At 37.1% G+C, this 24,050-nt stretch overlaps 1 protein-coding gene across 1 annotated transcript in view; it reads right to left on the reverse strand.

Moving 5' to 3' along the window:
* LOC101746668 (protein dissatisfaction) overlaps positions 1 to 24,050 on the reverse strand; it is a 37,844-nt gene that overhangs the window by 10,594 nt on the left and 3,200 nt on the right. Inside the window, exons 2-3 of the mRNA XM_021350069.3 lie at positions 16,553 to 16,633; positions 15,730 to 15,891 (exon numbers count right to left, since the gene is read on the reverse strand). Coding sequence (XP_021205744.2) covers positions 15,730 to 15,891; positions 16,553 to 16,633 — 243 coding nt within the window. The remainder of the gene's footprint in view (positions 1 to 15,729; positions 15,892 to 16,552; positions 16,634 to 24,050) is intronic.

Genomic DNA, 24,050 nt, shown 5'->3' on the forward strand with positions numbered 1-24,050 from the left:
ATAATAATTTTAAGGAGGCAAAGCTCTTTTGGTCTTTGTGTAAATCAAAGATTATCAAGTGTAATTGAAAGATTAGCTATTACTAATAATAAAATACAAAATTACTAACGTCATTTATGTTGTTACCTAAGTTCCCGTTTTGTAGAAACATTACTTTATTTTGAGAAAGCATGTGGCAGTATTTTCTTGGGTGCATTTCAAATGTTTGTATAAAAACAAATTAAATATCTTTAATATTTTGTATTGTATAAAAAAGCATGCTGTGACTAGATTTTTTTTTGTGACATATCAAATTTCATTTGGCCAGCGTAGACATTATTAACATTAGATTCAACAGTGAAGTTGAAATTTACGCGGGGCCAAAATTATATTTTGTAAAATTATTGAGAGAGGCATTCAGTAATAATTTCCAAAGTAGGAACTGCTGACACAATAAAGTCGTCACTTAAGCTCCTTTCAAAAAGGCGATCACTGAATCACATTTCAAGCGTTTAAGGGAGATTTAACTTCAAACATCTATCAGTAAAAAGCCCCTCGCTCCGTCGAATTGAAAGCAAACAAAACATGTTTTTCAAAAACGTAGTTCATACACAAACTAAAAATACTTACATGTTTTTATAAGCCGCGAGGCCACAAGTTCGATCCGTGTGTTAATTTATTACGACTTCAGTTTAACTTTTAAGCGATGTAGGGATATGTTTATTTAAAACTAATAGGTACAGAAATATCCAAAATAAAAGGCTGTCCCTCGCGTGAACCTATGATTATAGTTTCTAGTTCAATAATTTTATTTCACTTCTTCAAAACAAATCTGTACATTCTAGACCAGGGTTAGGTTAGGTTGCCCTATGAGGAGGCAGTCTCCTTCCTGTGATGGTCATGGGGCGACCTAAGGGGGTTGAGGCTGTGCCGCACTCTACCGTCACTCTAGCGCGCTGCCACCAGGAGGACGGCACGACGCGTCGGCGGCTGCGGACTGCGATGCGGTCCGCATTGTCGTCGTTACTGTCGTCGCCGAACATACTGCGGAAGAACAACCCGGTCGGCGGTGTATCGCGTTCCGACCCGTCGCGTCGGTCGGGCGTCCTCGGGGTGGCGCCGCGTGTCTGGTGCGTGTTGACCGCGGGAACCCCTCTACTCTGACCGGGTTCTGACCCCGGACGGAGATCGGACGTCGTGTGTAAAAGTGCAGGGAAGTCGTTTAGTGCGGTAGGGCCCTAAAATTCCTTGGGCCCGCGGTCTGCTCCCAACACCTTGCAGGTCGTCAAGTCCCTCCCACATATTCCGCGCGCCCCTTAGGCGCGGGGACCTAGTAGGAGGTTCGGTCCCCGACCCGAAAAAAAAAGGTTGCATTATTTGGGTGCCTGTAATTAACAGTACTGCTCTGTCGTAAATATATATATTTAATAATAAAACCTCATATTAACTTTAATATTTATACATCAGTGTATAATCTATGCATACTTTGATGGGTAAGACGCAAAAGATACAGAGTAATAATATATATATACATATGTGTAAGTGAAACATGCAATATATTGGGAGATCACGAGTGTTCTTGAATATTGATTTAGACCAGTAATGGATTTACGCCTAGGCCCGTGAGGCTCGGGCTTAGGGCGGCATGACTAGAGAGCCGGCAAAATTTTTGAAATGCCAAAATTTCAGAGGCTAACAAAAGTAAAGACAGTCTGCTTTGAAAATGAGTTCATACGACTTTTTATAAAAAAAAGTTATTTTAAAATTAAAATTAAAATATTAGATCAAAATTAATAAAATTTATTCTAATATCAAGGGAGGTGCGATAAACAGGCTTATGGCGGCATCAAGCCTAAGTCTGTCATTGATTTAGACGCGTATATATAGTTATAGTCAAATTTCAGTCTTATGTATCCATAGTAGATATGGTAGATCAATCAATATTCAAATTATATGGACACTCGAGTAGATTTAATTTTTCTCGCTTGCAGGGTAAGTATGGTTCGCTAGTTAAGCGAATGTAAATGGAACTATGCGGTCGATATCATAGTGATGTGGACCTTCATTTTCATTTTTATTTATTTATTAAAAGTTACCTTTAGTATTTTTGTTTGTACAATGTTGATACAAGAATTTGTATTCACTGCTTGTTGTTGTGCCTTTATAAGTAAATAATGATAATAAACTACTAATAAATTCTTCGCTACCATCGGTAAAAGGTTCAAAATATATTAATGGAGTAAAGCCTACACTTGCGTAATGAATTATCGATACATACTTGAGATGGAGATACGAGGGCTGCACTAAAAGTATCGGGAATGGAATATTTCCACTGTTCCTGTCATATTAAAATCTTTTTAATTGAAAACTCCTTGGTTTTAAAAATCGAATACCATTTATTTATTTAAAAAAAGATTCTCGGTCTTGTCGCGAGGTTTTGTCAAACTTGTTTAGTCGTTGAGAAAATGGAATTGACTCGAGAAAATTCAAGAGCGATGATTTATTATGACTTTCGAAGTGGTTTAACACAAAAACAGTGTGTTGACCGGATGATTTCTGCATTTGGTGATGAAGCCCCATCCAAAACCACAATTTATCGCTGGTTTGCTGAGTTTCAACGTGGACGTGTCAAGCTCAGTGATGATCCCCGTCAAGGTCGTCCAAAAACTGCAGTCACCCAAGAAAACGTTGATGCTGTGCGTAAGCTGATTGAGGAGGATCGACATGTGACATACCGCGAAATTCAGGCAACTTTAGACATTGTCATGAGTCAAATACAAATAATCTTGCATTAACAATTAGGTGTAAAAAAGTTGTTTTCCCGATGGATACCGCATTCGCTCTGTGAAGAGCAAAAAGCGGCTCGCGTTACTTGGTGCGTCAGAACTCTCGAAAGATTCCACGCAGGATCCTCAAATGCTGTATACAACATTGTAACAGGTGACGAATCCTGGATATACGCGTACGAACCCGAAACAAAAAACCAGTCACGAGTTTGGGTGTTCAAAAATGAGTTAAAGCCAACAAAAATTGTTCGTTCACGGAGTGTTGCAAAAAAAATGGTAGCCACGTTTGTCTCCAAAACCGGCCATGTTACGACTATTCCTCTTGCGGGACAAAGAACGGTTAATGCAGAATGGTATGCTAGAATTTGTTTGCCACAGGTCGTTTCTGAACTCCTTAAAGAGAACTGCAACCGCCGCATCATCCTCCATCACGACAATGCGACTTCTCACACCGCGCACAGAACAAAAGAGTTTTTAGAGCAAGAAAACATAGAATTATTGAACCATCCGCCGTACAGCCCCGACCTAAGCCCTAATGATTTCTATACTTTCCCTAAAATAAAGAATAAATTGCGTGGACAGAGATTTTCATCACCTGAAGAAGCTGTGGACGCCTACAAAACGGCCATTTTGGAGACCCCAACTTCCGAATGGAATGGTTGCTTCAATGATTGGTTCCATCGTATGGAAAAATGTGTCAAATTTCGCGGAGAATACTTCGAAAAGCAATAAATACATTTTTAAATAGTAATGTTGTGTCACTTCGTTAATTCCCGAAATTTTCAGTGCCTCCTATGTATTAGCTCCAGGTCATTTCTTCTTATTAATAAATTGTCAAAACCATTCTTCTATTGTGGAAAATTGAAAAATTAAACTAAAGACTTAAAAATGAGAAAAAATGTGCATTTTTTTTATTGCTAAGACGGGTGGACGAGCTCACAGCCCACCTAGTGTTATGTGGTTACTGGAGCCCATAGTCATCTACAACGTAAATGCGCCACCCACCTTTAAAAGTATACATACAAGTATTACAATAAGACGAATTGTTGAGCTTTTTTTATCTGATCCTTCATAAGATTACGACTCTTGGCACCTGTGATAATATTCAGCCTAACCAATGTTTTGACATTCGATAAGTGTCAATATTCCTTTTGAGGATATATGAGGTTAAATAAATACATTTTAATGAAATTCAAAAATTGTCTATCGTGATTTCACGAATACGTACCTACTACATTTAACAATTTATCAAAAAGGAATCGAATAATAACTGATAATTTTTACATTTTGTTCCTCATTTTAATTTCAGAAGTGATGTTATACTCCCGTTATCGATACCACACTCATCTCTCACCGGATTAGGTAGACGAGGAGGCAACGCGTCGACAGCGGTGTGAGGTGATTAATGACCCAATAATCCTGGCCGCTCGCCGCTTGCCCTATGAAAGCTTCACGAAGCCGAATTGGTGAGCGGTCAAAAGGTTTATTGACCAGCATACGCCAAGACGCCATCGCTTATAATTTGTACTCTATCTTAGCCAGAAACGCATTTATTATACACAAAAATGTCCTTAATTTCACTAATTAAGCAATATTCGCTTTTAAGTAATGGGCTCTGCACAAAAAGCGAATAAAACGACAGACGACAGAAAGAATTCTGTTCAACGGTCAACACATACCGGTTCGGACCACGCTCCAACATAAGTACATAATGATGAAAAATTAAATTCTTGTTTGATTTTGTCAAACAATTGGAAACCAGAACATCGAATGACATGTGAACAAAGCTGAAAGAAAAAGTCGACCTGGAGTTCGAAATAATTATAATAATAATAACTCGCCCAAGTCGCACACGGTTTTTAAGCCCCCAATTAGGACCCCCTGTACTATGGGAACCAGAGACTTATATAATATACATACTTATATACGTTTAAACATATACACATATAGATATTAAGCAACCAAATAAAGAGCAAACAAATTTACACGAATTGAAAATTGAAGAAGAATGTCTAATAATAGGCTCCGTTTCGCAACGTAGAAAATGCAGAAGAAATCTTCATGGCACAATGTCGAACGGAATATTTCAAATCAATAGAGAGCCGATCTGGAAACGATCCGGTGGTAAATTCAACAAAGCACTGCTCTTGCTAAGGTCATAATTAGCAAACTCTCTGGTTGAGTTCGTGAACTCACCTGCGTGACTAGCTGGAATAGCCCCTTAGGCTACCCACGATTAGGTAGCTTAAAAAATAATAGAGAACCTCACATAAGAAGATAGAACATAGAGAGAGAATAGATGTAGTAGACTATATATTGAAGTATTTGAAATTAATGACTAATTAAAATCATCATTTAATTTTAAGCTATATTCATCATTTCAGCTCAGCAAGACTCAGTTACTTTAAAATTACATTTATCAAATTCTACAAGTGCACAAGAACGCGAATTAATCTTTATCTTCTGTGCTTGTTTCATTTCCAAAACATCACTATAATATGATGTGACTATACTTATTTATTAACGAACATTTCAATTTAACAAATCTCGGAACAATGCTGGTCTGATGAAGGTTAGCTTCGTAGTATAAGGGCCATGACGCAGCAATTGTCGACGCCAAGAGGCGAACCCCTTACCGATTCACAAGGATCAAGATGTTAAACAATCTATTTTTTGCATCACTTAAAATGTAATGACACAAATTCAGTGACGATAGTGAACACGATAACGATTTATATACGAGTAAATCTTTTATTTGTATAGATCTATCAAATATTTTATTTGTATAGTAAATACTGCAGAAAGTACCGCTGTTGTTTATTTAAAGACTGAACTTATCGTATAACTTATTATTTTGGACTTGAACTTTAAAATATATTGTTGTTAAGCAAGCTTAATTTACAACCATCATGAACTTGAATTAGTGCATTTAAAAATCACAAAACTAAAACTTGTTGAAATAAATTAAGGTTTTAGTATAGGTACCTAGATTCCAAATTAAATGGCTAAACACTAAAACGCTAACGAAGTGAAAACATGAAATTATCGAAACATTTACTAGAAATCCATTTTATTTTTATTACCTACATTATTATTTTGTTTTACGGATATCACACAAAAAAAACATTAAATACTTCAGAGATCTGGGCATCAAAATCATCGCGTGGAAAATATCCGTGGAGAGAGAACGACCCCGTGTTCCAACATTCGTTCCGACGTTAATTCCAGCCGCATTTGTTCCATTACATTTCCGACACAAAGTAGATACGCGTTTGCCGAATTGACTAGGTGGATGCGACCAGGCGAGCGATAAACGAAAAGGGACGAAGCGAGTAAACATCCACAGCAGACAGGGATGCAGCATCAAAAGTGAGAAAGATGTATTCAGAAGTGAAATAGTCTGCTGGCTGAGCACATCATCATTAACGAGCCACCGAGGGCGGAGGGCAGCGAAGAGGCAGAGGGGGCGCGTCAGGTGGGCACCCTCCCACGCTCTCAAACACCTGCGTGCGAATTTGCTCCTTACCGCAACTACATCTACGGAACTTATCTCTTTAAAGCTAGTAAGTGAGGACTACCAACCTCAGAGAATATTTTCGAGTGCACCGACATAAATATGAGAAATATCCAGGTTTTTACTCACCTTCCACCCTAGGGGTCCGTTCGCACTTGGACAAACATCTCGTATAATAGATGTCCAACAATGTAGAGCTGCCATCTTCCGCATTGGTAGACTTTGTTAATATCTTCGTTTTTTCGAAGACTTTGTGAAATTAATTATCTATAATATATTTTTCTGTTCCAGTTATTTCTTCTTTGCGTTTTAAATTCACTCGTACAAAACTTGGTTAAAACTTCGTCTCTTCACGAAGTTGGTCTGAAGTTGGTGTCGCGGTTTTTGTTCGTCGAGTCTCAGAACAAGTTGGAAAAGCGTTGTACCGCTTTATTCCACCACTATAAATAACTTTGTTTTATACATCAAAAAGTTTGGAAATTAACTCAAAACAAACGAGATAGTTCAACTTTAAGAGTTTTAGGTGCGAATGCAGTATATTGTATTTAATAGCCGGACTAATTTAAAAGGTAATTAATTTCGGCTAAGCGGATCACTAAATGCATATTTAAATGAATCTTTATTGTAAAACGTAATCAATTTAAAATTTAATCAAAACAGACAACAGCATTCACTAAAACCCAACTAATAGTTTCATGTGTAATGCTATTAACTCGCCCATTACACCTCGGAAATTAATTAAGAATCTCCTAACATAACAAAAAATACCCTAAACAGAGTGCAACAGATTATGCCATTAAACGATTTTAGTTTTATTCGTTATGACATTGCAGTAATTTGTTCACGGACAACATTAAAATGAAATTAGACGGGTGAGATTCATCCCCTGGGGCGAGGGTTGAATCACTTGCACTGTCAAAATATAGGTAATATTTTAGTTTATGTATCAGGAAAACACGCGAGCGCCGAATAAAACGCATGATCGGATAAAAGATAGGACCTTCTTATTTAACGATTTTGAATTTCTTCGTTTAGGATCAATTGACAAAGTACTATCAAAACATTAAGATCACGTTACTAGTAGGTTTTTTATGCTCAAAATAATTTTATTACCAATCAATGTAGGTACTCAATAGATATTAAATATATCACTTTGGACATACCTAGGTGTTGTCAAGTCTAACAAATCTACAGAAATAAATAAAAATGGTTTTATAAGGACTTACAAAGAATTATGATATATAAGAAAAGATAAGTAGATAATGCTTTAATTGTGTTTTTAAGACAATAATTTACCTATTCTTGAAACTTGGACCATCTTAACAGACAATAGAACTGCTCTTTACTTTACAAACATGCAACAATATTTACAAGCGTTACTAAAATAGCTATTATAGAACAATTGCGCTCCCCTCGATACCCGATGCATCCCTTCGTCGTGCGAGAGCGGTGACCGGTGTTCTAGGTGTTGAACACGTGTACTGATCCATACGGAAAGCGCCGATCCTCATCTGATACGCTTTCGATACGCCTAACACGTAACAGGGGGCTTAGTTTCGTAATAAATTATTAATATCCTAGAGCCCCGTTTCAAGTAACTAGTTTTTATATGATATCTGCTCGAACTTATTATTAACTAACGCTGTTAAGAAACCGCAGTACGGATGATTAATAAATTAATTGCGTTTGAACATTAAAAATAATAGAGGCAGGTATGTAAATTAACCTTTCTCCGTAATTAATTTGGTTAGAATTGAAACAAAAAAACATGAAGAGAGCAAGCTCTTGTACAATCAGTACGTAGCGCGCGAACCGTTAAATTAAAAGTAAATATTGCGAAACGTCAACATGTTACGAGCCGGGTCTCGACTGTATCCAGGGAAAAATCGAAAAAGGTTAGCGTGGCCGCTGTCGATCCGCAGGGGCGCAGTGGGGTAAGGTGAATCTTTTTGTGAAGTGGAGAGAATTAATTTAACCCGCTGCGGGGTAACACGACATGGCTGTAATTGAAAAGTTTGCCCCTTGTCTCCGGTGCCGATGGCGACGCGTCTTCGCGACACTGAGTTTTCATGACGGATCATTTATGCTATATTAATTTTTATCTCATTATACTTGATTAGAAATGCCATGAATAGTTATTCCATTCAACTACGAAATGACGAAAAAAGTATTTTGAATTAGTAATTAAACTAAATGAATAATTTTGTTAATGTCTTACAGAAAAATATCGAAAACAAAGAAACAGTTACGGTTACAAAACTTCATCTCTGCCAATGATCAGGATATTAGTTTTCTATCATACCTTATCATTAGCTTTTCACGACAAGGAATATGTTTCAGGTAGACATAAATAACATAAAAGTTCTCAAAAAACTATTAAGTATTTAAATAAATTTTAAAAGCCTTTAACAAAAAAAAATGTATGGTGAATTTATTGAGGCAGACTGGCTTGCTCGCAAACTGATCGATTCTAAATTAATTTTATGAAGTTAAATTGGGGATTATGTTGGTATATTTGAGCACACAAAAAGGGCGAACGCTTTCCGACTGCCGATGAATTTTTGATTAGTCTTCACAATAGATTCAGATTCATAAATATTGGATTAGCGGTAAAAACTATTGTTAAACAAGTCAATCAGTAAAATTAACTCATGCCCTTTTCGGAGTTTTATTAAAATTTTTAATTCACACTGTCCGCTCAATACTGGGCCTTCCAACTAGATCCTTTTGCTAGATATAATATTAGACTCTGTTTTGAAGTATGTAGATGTTCAGAGTACAGTGTTTACTCTCTGGCCAACATCGATCCGGCATGTTTGTTCATCGATATTGGACTTGGCTGATTGGCTCCGTGCCCGTTAGACTTTATAATGTATGAGTTTCGAAACGTCCCTTGGAACGATTTTATTGATTCTGGTTGAAAGACAATCAGGAAATTTAAATTATGTTCTAAGCTTTTAGGTTACTTTGAATTTCTTGTTCTTATCTCGTATGTGTTTAGAGCATTCATAGCAGAAGAGAAAATCCTTGCTTGGTTTCATATAACGTCGGATGCTTAATATGAAATGTATGTAATTTACTAATTCATGTATCCTATTTGATTGATACCTCATTCCAGCAGTGCAGTAGGTATAGGATACAAAATGTCTTAATGGCTATCAGCAGCCGCAGCTACCTTCTGTTCAATTGCCTGAGCGATATACTATTTTTGTATGATTCAAATTGCAATCTCCCGAAATTTCGACTTTGAATAGCTTGACTTTGAATTAAATTTTAAAATTGTTAGTTAGTATTGTTATAATTGTATAGTATCCGATCGATCGTTTATTGACTAAGGTTTAATTTTCGAGGGTTATTAATTAGGCTGATGTATTTAACCTTGAGGGCTGGCCCACAATACGACAAGAATGAATTGTACGATACGATACCAATTAAATGCATGTTACTTATATGAGAGGCTGTTATTTATTTATCACACTGCTTTAGATACTTATTTAAAGCTGTTTTTAAGTAATACATATTTATACTGACGGGCGGGCAAGTGATTTCAGCAGATATTTTATAGACAGAGAAGTAATACCTCCGTCGGTTTCCCACATCACTGAATCATAGCGTTAATTCCGCCTGGCATGGTTGCGGCCGGTAAGCGAGACAGTCGTATTCCGGATAGATAAATTCTTAATGCTTCATTCGAGAGTGCCTGCCCGAAACTTGAAATTGTTTGACAATTTTCGACCGCCAAATTGTTTGGGAACAAAACTCCAGTTAGATAAAGGCACTTAAATGTTAAACTGTGTCACACAGGAAACAGCTCATGCAAGTATCTAACTATTTAAGATGTGAAGAAACGGCAAATATGACGCTTGTATTAATGCTGGTAGGCAGCGGCTTGGCTCTGCCCCTGGAATTGCTGAAGTCCATGGGCGACGGTAACCACTCACCATCAGGTGGGCCGTATGCTCGTCTGCCTACAAGGGCATTAAAAAAAAACCTTTTTCCTCAGCGTAAATTAACCCAAAAACATTATTTACATCTAATATTTAACCTCAATAGCGGTTTGATATCGAAAATGGAAGGCGCGTCTGTCGGTACGTAACGTCACATCGGTGGATAAGTTTCGTGAGGGCGTATAATTACGCGAGCGAGTAAACATATAAAGGTAATCCGGGCCGCGGCGGCACAAAGTGATGCTCGTGAATAAATTAGCGACGGAGCACCTGCGGCGAGACCGCAGCTCGCGCGTCACCCGCCTGTCGCACAGCACAGGGCTGTCCTAACACGACCAAAATAATATATAATATTATATTATTTATGTATTTATTTATTCAACTTTATGCACAAAGATACAATGGCGGACTTAACGCCATTGTATCTTTGTGTAACATTTAAATTTAATTTTTTGTCATGTTTTATTTTTCGCATTTCGATGTCACCCATCGTTGCTGAGATTGAGTTGAAAATTTATGAAGTACTTTATTATTTATTTCTGAAATACTTAAGAAGTTAGTTATTCACACCAGAGAAATAGTAGTTTCAAGGTCTTCTAATAAGCGAGGTAATCGTTCACATTTTTTTCTCAAGCATTACGTAAAAATTATTAGGTAATTAAATTAACTTCACGTTTTATTTGTATGTTGTATTCTTCTCATTACTTTTATTGTCAACTAGCTGACCCAGCAGACTTCGTATTGCCTCAATCGATAAATAAAAGTCCTAAACTTTTGTATAAAATAAACTTAAAACAAACAAAAGGAATCCGGGGGGACACATCAAAAGGAAACAAGACTGTTATTTTTATTTAATTCTGAGCATTTTCATATTTATCTATCTTTTAAACCTTCTCTGGACTTCCACAAATAATTCAAGATCAAAATTAGCCAAATCGGTCCAGCCATTCTCGAGTTTTAGCGAGACTAACGAACAGCAATTCATTTTTATATACTTAGTCTGGCCATAAATACTTTTACAATTAAAAATAAAAAAAATTCTATTGCAAATAACATTTATTACTTTTAAAGTGTGTTAGTTTAATACATAAATATAAAACAATTTAAAGTATAAAAAGCTTATTCGAAGTGGTCTCCATTGGCTGCAATACAGTCCTTTAAACGTTGAGGCCAGTTATCAATAGAAGCACGCACTTAAAACAAAATATTACAATTGAATTTGGAATCTGTCATTTTTATATGATTGCTCATTGAGTTTTCTCATTTTGGCGCCAATACATTGTACAATATTTTGCGATATTAAAATGGAGTGGGTGATAAAGAGAACCGAATCGCTGTGATTACATTACACAAAGTAGGTATGGAGCCAAATGTAATTTTTAAAACTCTCCATACGCTTGGTATTAGTAAAATGTTTGTGTACCGGGCTATCAATAGGTGCAATGAGACCTCCTCTGTTTGTGACAGAAAAAGATCTGGCCGTCCACGTAGTGTTCGTACGAAAAAGGTGGTCAAAGCAGTAAGGGAAAGAATTCGAAGAAATCCTGTCCGAAAGCAAAAGATTTTATCTCGGGAGATGAAGATAGCACCTAGAACCATGTCGCGTATTTTAAAAGATGACTTAGCCCATAAGAGACGTACTGGCCATTTCTTAACTGATAATTTAAAAGAGAATAGGGTGATAAAATCGAAACAACTACTGAAGCGGTACGCAAAGGGAGGTCATAAAAATTTTTTGTTTACGGATGAGAAAATTTTTACAATGGAGCAACATTTTAACAAAAAAAATGACCGTATTTGTGCTCAAAGCTCTAAGGAAGCTTCCCAATTAGTCGACAGAGTGCAACGTGCGCACTATCCGACTTCAGTGATGGTTTGGTGGGGTATTAGCTATGAAGGAGTGACTGAGCCATACTTTTGTGAAAAAGGTATCAAAACATCGGCACAAGTGTATCAAGATACTATTCTTGAGAAGGTAGTAAAGCCCCTTAACAACACCATGTTCAATAATCAAGAATGGTCCTTCCAGCAAGACTCGGCGGCAGGTCATAAAGCTCGGGCTACGCAGTCTTGGTTGGAAACGAACGTTTCGGACTTCATCAGAGCTGAAGACTGGCCGTCGTCTAGTCCCGATCTTAATCCACTGGATTATGATTTATGGTCAGTTTTAGAGAGTACGGCTTGCTCTAAACCCCATGATAATTTGGAGTCCCTAAAACAATCCGTACGATTGGCAGTGAAAAACTTTCCCATGGAAAGAGTGCGTGCTTCTATTGATAGCTGGCCTCAACGTTTAAAGGACTGTATTGCAGCCAATAGAGATCACTTCGAATAAGCTTTTTATACTTTAAATTGTTTTATATTTATGTATTAAGCTAACATACTGTAAAAGCAATAAATGTTATGTCTCAGTATTTATGGCAAGACTAGGTATATAGATTACCATCAACGTCAAACATGTGTTACCTATAAGCCTTATTTATACCTTTTAATTCTACACAACTATCAAAATATGGATGTAAGTTTCCATGTGCGTGGGTGTGAGCTTCTTTGTTATTCATAAGTTTTAACATCTGAACGGATTTGGATATATAGGGTATCATTAGAAACCTTACATTATCCGGGGTAACATATCTTTCGGCACTTAAAAAAACCCAACAATTATGTAATTTAATGATTTTATACGGTTGTAAACTATACTATAGGGTTTCAAATGTTTATTTACAAAACTAGTTTCAGTTACAGCCCTAGACTAGATTAAAGCACATCAAGCTAGCAATATAGATAATATTATAGGGAGATACTTAAAGGCTTCGTCACATGGTGAGAGAGGCCGACTTGCGGCCGACACGGGCCTCGCATGAATATTCACGGGGTTTTAGTTTCACAGAATTAGATTTGAGCCTGATCATTCGAAAGATCAAAGAAATGGATAGCCAAGAAACAACAAATTGCAATTCGATTTTTTTTTGTATCAAATCATGACCTTGAGCTTAACATTATTTTATATGCTAACTAAGTAGTCGGCGCATCTGGTGCAAAGCATTTGCCCGGAATGGCTGCCATCGAAAATTAGATACAAGGGTCAATTGTTGGTTGCCAAAATTGGAACATGGGATTACTCCGTCGCAGAAAGTAGTGCCTACTAGCATTTGCGTGAAATTCTATCTACTGGCAGGTTCTTACCTTACTAGGTCCAGTGAGATAGGATTTAGGAGATTAAGACTTAGCTACGTAGGAGCCTTGCTACTTGTGTTTTAGGTAACGCAAACATGCATACAAGATAAGAACATGATACCGAGATTCTGAATACCAAATATGTTTAGGATTTGCTACGATTTTGCGAGTCGTAGACATAATTAATACTTTTTTTTTATGATTGGAAGATTACTGGTGGCCCGAAGGCCTTTCCAGTTTCAGCAGGACAGGTGGGCGAGCAAAGGCTCAGCCAGGAGGGGTGGGATTTGCTAACAACTGCCCGAGCGCCTCCGAAGGAGACCTAACAACTCAAGAGCAATTGCTTCCCGAATAAATCTACTACCGGATCGGAATCGCGACCCGCTGAGAAGATCCGGCGAGAAACACAGCGGGCTGATGCATGGGTTAGGTTGCACGTCGACCTCTTTGTCGAGTTCGACGAGTACGGTTACCGGGGTCCCTAAGCCTGCTTACTTTTATGAAACATGAAAAATTTTATTCAACAAAAAAAGGTGAGAGTTAAAACATTCGGAACAACCGGATCGAGACACATGTGTATTCTACAAAGTGTAATTTATTTTATAGTGGTGGATTCTGCGAAACACAGCTCTTGCTAGGGCTAGTATTAGCAAATTCTCTCAGGTTGAGCCCGTGAGCTCACCTACCCGTTCGCGTGAAGCTGGATAGTCCCTTAAGCTAGCAGCGAATAGGTAAGGAAAAAAAACGGTAAAATTAAGTATTTTTAATATTTAGTATAACCATATTTTTTTTAAAGTTTTTTCAATAAATATAGTTGTATTTGTGGCTAAAAAAACATGAAAACCGATTTCGGTAACACAATTTTGGTCAAATAAAATGAGGTAATAACAGATAGAATAGGAAACTGCGTTGCAAATTGAAATGGGCAGTGGGAAGCTATATTTCACTCAATGTTTGAGGGAATATCAGTGGACAAAACAACCTGCTGTGAGCTCGATCGACGACGAACGATATACGATCAAAGCAAACACTATCTTACCTTATGGGCGACAAGTTTCAGCCATTGTCGTGACATGGCCATTGTGAAGGCATTCAATTGAATAAGACGATTTTAATACATTGGTATATAGAGATACTGTTCTTTTCATGTTTTGAAATTTGGAAAAGGTACTGTTGATATTAAGGGCGATTTAATACATTGAAACGCTTTTGAAATATAATATTTTAATCTCTGAAGATTCAGAAGAAAATAAGACATATTTGAATGAACAGAAATAGTACTCATATGCACAAGACTAGATAAAAATATTTAGAACACTAGAGCTAAAAGTACAAACCTATACGTTTAACTATTTAAAAGAAATGAGTTTTCAAGGTGTAGGTATAGATTTAGATTTATATAGTTGAAATTAATTCAATATTATTTCACGTTGGCAATGTCGAATAACTTAAATATCACAGTATTCTATGAGCAGATAGCGAGTAGGTTCGACATTTAATGCATCAAATGTAGTATGCACTTTCCAAAGCTATTAGTATCCATTAGCTCTGAGATATGTATAATAATAATAACAATAACTGAGAATAAATCACGCATGCTCATTCGACTCCAACTTAGGATTGAAAACTTGTTCATCACATAATGTTTGTCCGGTGTGGGAATCGAACCCACGACCCTCAGCGCAACAGTCAGGGCCGCTAACTACTGCACCACCGAGTCAGTCAATCAAAGTTTATTAGGCACATTATGAAACATTAATCTATAACTTCTAAAAGGCGTTTAATAATAATTCTAGTTGTATATTAATACTCGCGAGTGCAATTTACTACTAGATTAGCGTTTATATTTAACTGATAAATTATTAACAATATGTAAATAGCCAAAAGCCAAAAAAGTGTATAAAGGCTATCTCGCCCTTCAAACCTGTACACATACCTAATTGCTTGGGGGTAGAAACAGGCAGAATGTTAGTTACTGGTGCGGGCTCACGCCCTATCATTACCTTCTCCATATTTTTGAAAAAAGTTTAGCGGTGATTTTTTTATTATTCCATTAAACAATTTAATTCTTTTTGGAGCACCCGGCATACATCGTTTACATATAAACTGTGCGTCTAATCTTCTTGACCATAGCGACTTCATTCCAAGATTACGAGATTTATGTACTAATAAAAATAGACCAGATAGCTCTAGGATCCGAATTCCGGGAAAGTCACATCGCTCAATTCGAATACATTCGGTGGATCTGTCACGAACGCTGTACCATATCATTAAACCAAATCTAAGTTAATTTCATTTATAAAAATAAATTTCGTATTTTAATTACCATCTTTATTCATGTTGGCTTGGAAGCATTTCGCGAGACGGCACGCTCGGCACTGATTCCTGTGTGTTTTATCCACTGGACATCTTCCCTTCATCTCGCCTCCCGCTTTACACGTGTACACACGATTTCTGTGGATAGACCGCTTGAAGAAACCGGAGCAACCTAAAAATGTTTATTTTTATTTTATAAGCCTTATAAATCTAAGACATGTCCATCTAAAAATTAACTAGATGGCTTTAATGATTTTTTGGATTCACGCACTACACAAAAATCCTCATAAATCTTGTTATGTGTTTACGAAGTTACGGTAGTACGGGTTAGTCTTGTGATCCAGCACGGCTATGTACCACCATCCTGCCTATTTCTACCGCGAAGTAGTAATACGATTTGGCTTGAAAGATGGGGTAGCCGTTGTACTATAAAACTGAGACTTAAAACTCGTGTCACAAAGAAGGTGGCGGCATTGACGTTGTTGATTTCTATGAGTTCCAGTAACCACTTAAAACCAGGTGGGTCTAAGCATAAAAAAATACTATAAATAATAATAGCCAATATCACAACATTCAGAATACATACAACAGGTATTCAAAAAGGCAAAAACGATAGCACAACTTGGTTTCCAGTTCGATAGTACGACCACAAATTATATTTTAATCTATTAATAATGGATGGCGTTAGTTGCTAAGATTTTATATTTATAATCTTTTGACCCTTTACATTCAAGAGAACGAAGTGTAGGGCGATTGATTATCCCTAATCCCTAAAATCTATGTAATTTATGGAATTTTTCACCGCCTGTGGATGCAAGCGTTGTCTCACTTACCGTCACAACTGTATATTCCATAATGTTTCCCTGAACTTCTGTCTCCACACACGTTGCACGGTATATCTAGAAGTCTGTCTCCTGTTAAATTAAAACGTTTTGGTCAGTAATTATTTATGTACATCAATAACGTAAGTAAAGTACATGTATTTTTAATTACTAAATTAATTACGCCTACCCATCAGTAGGTACGCATCGACGCCAGCATTCCCTGTAATGAACTGTCTCATAAAATTGCTAGAATTGGTTATCAGAGATTTTTATTATGTGACAATAATATTAAATCTAATTGATAAAATCTATGAAGTCAGCGCACCATTATTGCTTCACCGAAGAATATTAATTTAAAATTATCATAGTACTATTACAAATGTGAGAGGTTTTCGAGAGAAATTTCTCACGAGCGATAGGGTACTTTTTATCATGCTAAACGACATGATTATTGATTATAAGACCGCGGGGCAGATCACCGGTTTTTTTCCTTCCTACCTATGCTGATGGCCTTGAGAAGCTATTTCAGCTTCACCCTAACGAGTGTTGCTAACACTGACCCTAGCAAGAGCAGTGCTTCGCAGAATCTACCACCGGATCGGAAACGTGACCCACTGAGAAGATCCGGTGAGAAACTCAGTGGGCTGTGTCTATGGGTTAATTCGCTCGTCGAGCCCTTCGTCGCAAGCGACGGGTTCGACGGATGTGATCGGTGCTTATGGTGCCTAAAAGCACCGTTAATGGATCGTGGGATCACCGTTACGATGGACCGACCAAATAAAGGCACCTCTAAATGGTCTCGTCAACGAGTGCACAAGAAAGGTCGCGGTACGCGAGGAATAGCGATGTCTTGTGAAGCGCATCACCACCCGAAATGATGACCACAAACACTGCCAAGAGGGCAAACAACTAAGAAGAAACGACATGACTAGGGCAACGTCTCTTGTAATAGATAGTAAGTCCACTTGGACTAGAAGATCTACCTATAATCCGTTTGTTATTTTATGATCCAGAGAATGACACAAGCAACTTTAACCAGGGAAAATTAAACATTAAATGATTTCTGAATTACAGACTTATGTAAGCCTTTTCTTGATATGTTTTTTATCAAGCTGACAGATATGCATACAAAACATAGATACGATGCTTTGATTAATGAAGTTAAACAAAGATATATATATATACTCGTACAATGAAATTGATCCAAACTTTTTTGTACTTTCATATAAAAAATATCGTCTGTACAAATAATATATAATACCCATAAACTCAATTGTTCGTACTTTATTTGATTTATTATTTACAATTGTTTGTATTTGACGTTAATTGAAAATATGCTTATTCTAACGATATTTTTCTCTATTTTTCTAATAATTGACACTTTTAAGCACCGTAGAACGACCCTTTCCCTAAATAGATTAGTCAGATTACACCAATCTCGCTAATAACGTTGTGTTTTTGTTCCGTTTACTGAAGGCTTCCCCTTCGCCCCCTTTCTGTAGCGCTTACAAGAAGCCTTCTCTTACACCGTATAGCTTGATAAGAAATACTAAATACATACAAATTATTATTGACTATTTTTTCTATTTCTATGACTTTTTATTCTATCACTTTAAAAATTTCAGTTAGGAACCCATCCACGATAAGTATGTATATATTAACATGTTTAAAGTTCCGCTGCAAGTTATAAGGTACAAGACTACGCAACGCTCCAAAGCCCAGTGGGTTTATCGTCGAATCTTCGATCGCGATTCCGATCCAGTGACAGATTTAGTAAAGTACTGCTCTTGCTAGGGCAGATGTTAGGAAATACTCTCAGATTGAGCCCCGTGAGTTCGCTCACCGCTTAAAGTAAAGCTGGAACAGGCTTTAATGCTGTAATCTCAAGGTATGAATGTCTTGTATATACACTATCCTTACATTTAAAATTAGATCTCAGGAAATATTGTTGCCGCGGCATAGTCTGCAGGCTGTTAATAGCTCATTCCCATTACGAAAATAGCTGATTAAGAATAGATTTGGAACGATATTTAATTCAATTGTTTGTTTTGTCCATGTATTGTGCGTGTCCATCAGTAAACTTTGATATTTGGTGCTTATTTCAACTGGATATCTCTGCCCGTTCTTGAGAAAGTCAATATCAAGTGTCGAAAAGTCTTATAACAAAATTAATCTATAAGGTTTTTTTTAAATAACAAATTTGTTTCAATGGAAATTAGTTTGTAGTCAATATCTGTTAATAACTTTAAAATGATAAATAACATCGCGCCATACCACATGAAAAATCGATACAATCTATTTCACAATTGGCTTCTAGTAGTGTACAAACGTACCGCCACAAAAAAGAGAGAAATGCAGAAGTCTCTCAAAAGCCGCAACCAACCAATAAGACATACATAACCACGACCACTGCTTTTTTTTATTTTTTTTATTGCCATTTGTAGGCAGACGAGCATACGGCCCACCTGATGGTGAGTGGTTACCGTCGCCCATGGACTTCAGCAATGCCAAGGGCAGAGCCAAGCCGCTGTCTACCGCAAAAGTGTACGAAAGAGAAGAAGTTTTGAAAATATTGCAACCACAATATCCAAAACACAAATGATGAAACAAACTAAATTTAAAATGCTTATGATGCTTTAGATTAAATAGTCTATTGCTCTGTATATAGTGAAATAAGATGGTTTCGAATTATATCTTTTAGTTGTCGAAGTAAAACGGTGTTATGCGGGGCCATCTTTAATGCCGTAAATCCTTTTGAAGAAAAGATCTTTTATTTTTTCGTTGAAACGGACTTAGACGACTTTACCGTTCGTCTTTGAGGCCTCTAAGAAAAGCCGCGAAGTGTCGTAATTATCCCTTTTCTTTACTAAGTTTCAAAAGAATTTTCCTCTCCGGATTCTCCCAGAAAACGCTACCTACATACGTAGAACGTTTTTTGGGAATAAATTATTTAAGCTATTTTATGATTACTTTCAAGCAGACTATATTCATATGATGAAAATCTAAAAAAACTACATTGATATATTATATTGTTATTGGCTTCATTATTAACTTTAGCAGTGCAACACAACATTCATAAATTATTGTGCGGGCTACGGCAACTAGACGCGTCATTCCACTAATATAGATTTATTAAATATACCTTTTTATAATTGATCACCATCATAGCGTGAATATGAATGAATATATATCTTTCTATCTATCTATACGTTTCACAAAAAAACTGACGGCAAAAAATATTGAATCGTTTGAATTAATAAAACTGTAGGAAACAATTGAGCGGGTTACGGTTATTATAAATAAATATATGTATCTCCTTTACAGTTGCTTCGGAAAACATTCTGTAAACTATTAGAGTGCGAAAATGCAGCGCGAACTAGAAACAATGTTAAACATATCGAGAATAAACATAATATCGATTATTAAAACAGCTAGCTTAAAAAAAACAACGAACAGTTTGTAAAACAATATTTATGAATAATTGTTAAAATAACATCTCTACTGAGTGACCATAGATTATTTGAAGCTGTTTATTATGAGCGTTCTATACATGTAGGGTGTCAGGTGTGAAGCATTGATGCGTGGTGGGGGGCGCGCTCTGAACTCTAAATAATGCCCTACAAATTACAAATAGTCGTGCGAATTGCAACACTCGCTAATTCAACTTAAATTAAAATCGATGTACAGCTAGTTCTCCTTAACAAATTCATCTTATATATGAATATATTGCCGTGGAAAATATGTTTTTGATTTACAAGAAAAAAGTCTAGGTCACTTACTAGGTATTACAGCAACCGTGTTTTTTTAACTTGTATTTTAGGTTTACCGAAAAAAAAAGCATCCAAGATTACCATGCTCTAGGTCTTTAATTATGTTTATTGTTTTCTTCACAGTTGAAAATATTCAAAAAACAAGAAAATACAGCAATATAATTTAAATTTTATGAAATTATCGGCTGTTTGACTTGTTTTGTTTAGCGTTTAAATCCGGCACAGATTTGTTAAGCCCGGCGCGGCGACGGAAATACCACGTTCGGTTTCCAGATTGCGTTCAGTGCAAAGTATTCCACTGTGTCGCACATTTCAGGAAACAAGGAAACCTAATTTTGAATGCAGAAGTGTGCGAACAGAATGTTATTGTGGTTTTTTTTTTGTTGCTTAGATTGGTGGACGAGCTCACAACCCACCTGGTGTTAAGTGGTTACCGGAGCCCATAGACATCTACAACGTAAATGCGCCACCCACCTCGAGATATAAGTTCTAAGGTCTCAGTATAGTTACAACGGCTACCCCACCCTTCGAACCGAAACGCATTACTGCTTCACGGCGGAAATAGGTGGGGTGGTGGTACCTACCCGTGCGGATTCCCAAGAGGTCCTACCACCAGTGTGTTACCCATTTCTTTCTTAAATACTGTTTTTATCATCGAAAACGTGCTCACGACTGTCATTCACCTTAAGGTATAAGCTGTAAATACCAATAGCATTCTGATACGGTTGTCCTACGCTTCAACGACGGCATCCTTTAAGGGATTTTAATAAAATTGCTCCAATCATCAAAAACATCAGGAGGTAACTATGCGGAGCGGGTGCGGGTTGCGGGATAAATAGGAAGAATAGACTCCATAAAGAGACATGGTAATGTGAGGAGGGGGCGTCTAAAAAAGACTTGGATGCCGTGTAAAAGAGGATATGCGGGGTAAGGTCAAAGATGGCATATGATAGACCTGAATAGAACAAAAGAATTTGCTGCGCCGATCCCACGTAGTGGGACAAGGGCGAGCAGAAGAAGAAAAAGAGATTCCATAAAGAGAAACTATGGTAAAGAGTGCTGACATTAGTAGCAGCTAAACATTTATGGCGGGTAGCCATCATACAACGCAAGATAATTGACAGATGCCTGAATCTCGCTTACGACATTTTCAAGATAAAGCGCATATATACAAGTTCCGAACAACAACATTCGGACCGTCGGTCTACCGAGCAATATCATCCGCTCGGTGGAAGATCTTCCTTTCGTCGTCAAGCCTCCCAAACTGGTGACCTGCGACGAGATGTGAACACGCAACCTTCTGATTCATCATCAGCGCATCAAGAACTTCGGCTACCACAATCCCCTGCATTCTCGCAGATAAAAGCACGTCATTGACAGTCGTCCCACAGCAAGCCAGCATCGCAGCCTCAGCAGGACCATCGCAGCCGACTCACCGCGCATCCTGGTCCTACGGCACGCAACTTCACTGCCTCATCACGCCGCTACAGTTCATCGCAGCCCACGACCGGATCATCAACGCTTGAGGTCACACATCTCCGGCGTGGCAGCTCTGCATTACATGGACTACGCACGACACGCACGCAACATTCAAGCTCAGTCTCGACTCACCGCAGACTTCGAGCAGCACTGGCGACAATCACGCAGCATTCAGCTCAGTTTCGACTCACTGCAAACTTCGAGCAGCACTGGCGACACGCACGCAGCATTCAAGCTCAGCCTCGACTCACCGCAGGCTTCGAGCAGCACTGGCCCTTGCAAGCTAATCTCAGCACGGACAACGCTAACTAAAAACGACACGACTTCCAGTCTCGGAGGGGAGTGATATGGCGGGTAGCCATCATACAACGCAAGATAATTGACAGATGCCTGAATCTCGCTTACGACATTTTCAAGATAAAGCGCATATATACAAGTTCCGAACAACAACATTCGGACCGTCGGTCTACCGAGCAAATATCACCCACTCGGTGGAAGATCTTTCCTTTCATCGTTAAGACTCCCAAACATTATTAAAACTATGTTTCGATTTAATCTCTCGTTTATTATTATATAATGAACAGTTACATACGACTAAGGGATTATTCGTTGACATTTCAATACTGGGCTATTTACGTAAAATAACAATTAAGTTTCAGGTATAATGCAAAGAAAAAGATGGTAAAAGTAATTTTAATTATGTCTATAACTCTCAAAAACAGATAAAATTACTACTTTCGATTTATGTCCATAATTCGCTTTTTATTTATTTATTTTTTAATATGCTCTCTGTCTCACGACTATAAACAGATAGGTTATAATGTGTTTATGTGTTCTCCACTAATAACATTACTATCAACTTTCTTGTCCCTAAACTTATCCCAACAATATGATTTGGTTGAAATTCGTACATGTTTGTAAATTACTGTACGAGTAGTTTCTTAACCGTAGATGAATATTAAATAAATTTCTTAAAAATATTTGATTTACATATGGCACAAAGTGATGATAAGATGAGATAAATGGTCTTTGAATTGTTGTGTTTTGTGAGTTTGTATTATTTGTCAGTACGTGTGTTAATATAACGGCACACGTTAAGTTCTATTGTGTGCCGTGTCATCTACAATCTATAAAACATAACGCATTGGCCAGCATGCCAAGAAATATTGTATAAAATTGAATTAATGTAGGATTGGTAAGAACAGAACGTATGAAAAGAATGCGAACCGGAGCGTTAAGATGCGAGGGAAAACGGTAAAAAAGGGAAAAGAGAATGACAGAGAAAAAGCAAGATGGGGAAGACGATTGAATAAGAAAGGCGTAAAAATGTGTCATTTAATTTTATAATTAATATAATGAAAAAGATTTTGGAAAAGAAGAATAAAAGTGCAACAGTGGAACAGTTTTATTTTATGCGCCACGATCACATTTCTACATTACCTAATAATTTAAAATTTCAATGCGATTATTAGCAACATGTGCAATTAGCTTAGTATTTTAAAAAAATATAACGTATATAGGTATATACCTATCTATACATTATTAAAAAGCAATATTAATTTAGATAAACTACAATTAACAACATGTTGTGAACTGTTATTGTAAACTACAATTTACAACAACATTTTGTAAATTTTAGTAGCCAAAGGTACGCGTTTAAATGATGAAACTTTATAAAAACAAAATCTAGACGCCCATTTCCGAAAAAAAAGAATAACTTTTTTTAAAGTCACCTTATCAATAAAAATAATTAAATCAAAATCTATCATCCTTTCTCACTAACGTTCAGCTTAAACTGATGTATTGATATACTTGGCTCGAAAACAAAGTTGTCCGAATACAATGCGAAGGAAGTTCTTAAGACCTTAATTAGATTATACATGAGCACCCTTTGTAGGAGCGGTAGTCGGGGTGCGAAACTAACCAAGTTTCGGGACACTGCAAAGTTACAAGACTTTAGTTTCTTCTCGTCGATCGCAAAGATCTCATTTGTGTGGTTACGGTTAACAATGACGGTATTAAACGACCCTTTGAAACAATTCACTTCATTACGAATAAGGCGCAGCGCAGTTCTACTATTATACTCGTTACTAATCTGCATCTGTCGAGGTGTTTGTGGCTGTCCCGTAGAAAAATATTCATTGTATTTTATCGTTGAATTTGAAGATATGAATCGAAAATGTACAATGAAATTTTAGACATATTTGAGATCAGTCGGAAGAGGTAGATCTGAAACGCGTCTTCGGGACTTAACAGCT

The sequence above is a fragment of the Bombyx mori genome, chromosome 12 (genome assembly GCF_030269925.1).
Source record: "Bombyx mori chromosome 12, ASM3026992v2".
NCBI lineage: Eukaryota > Metazoa > Arthropoda > Insecta > Lepidoptera > Bombycidae > Bombyx > Bombyx mori.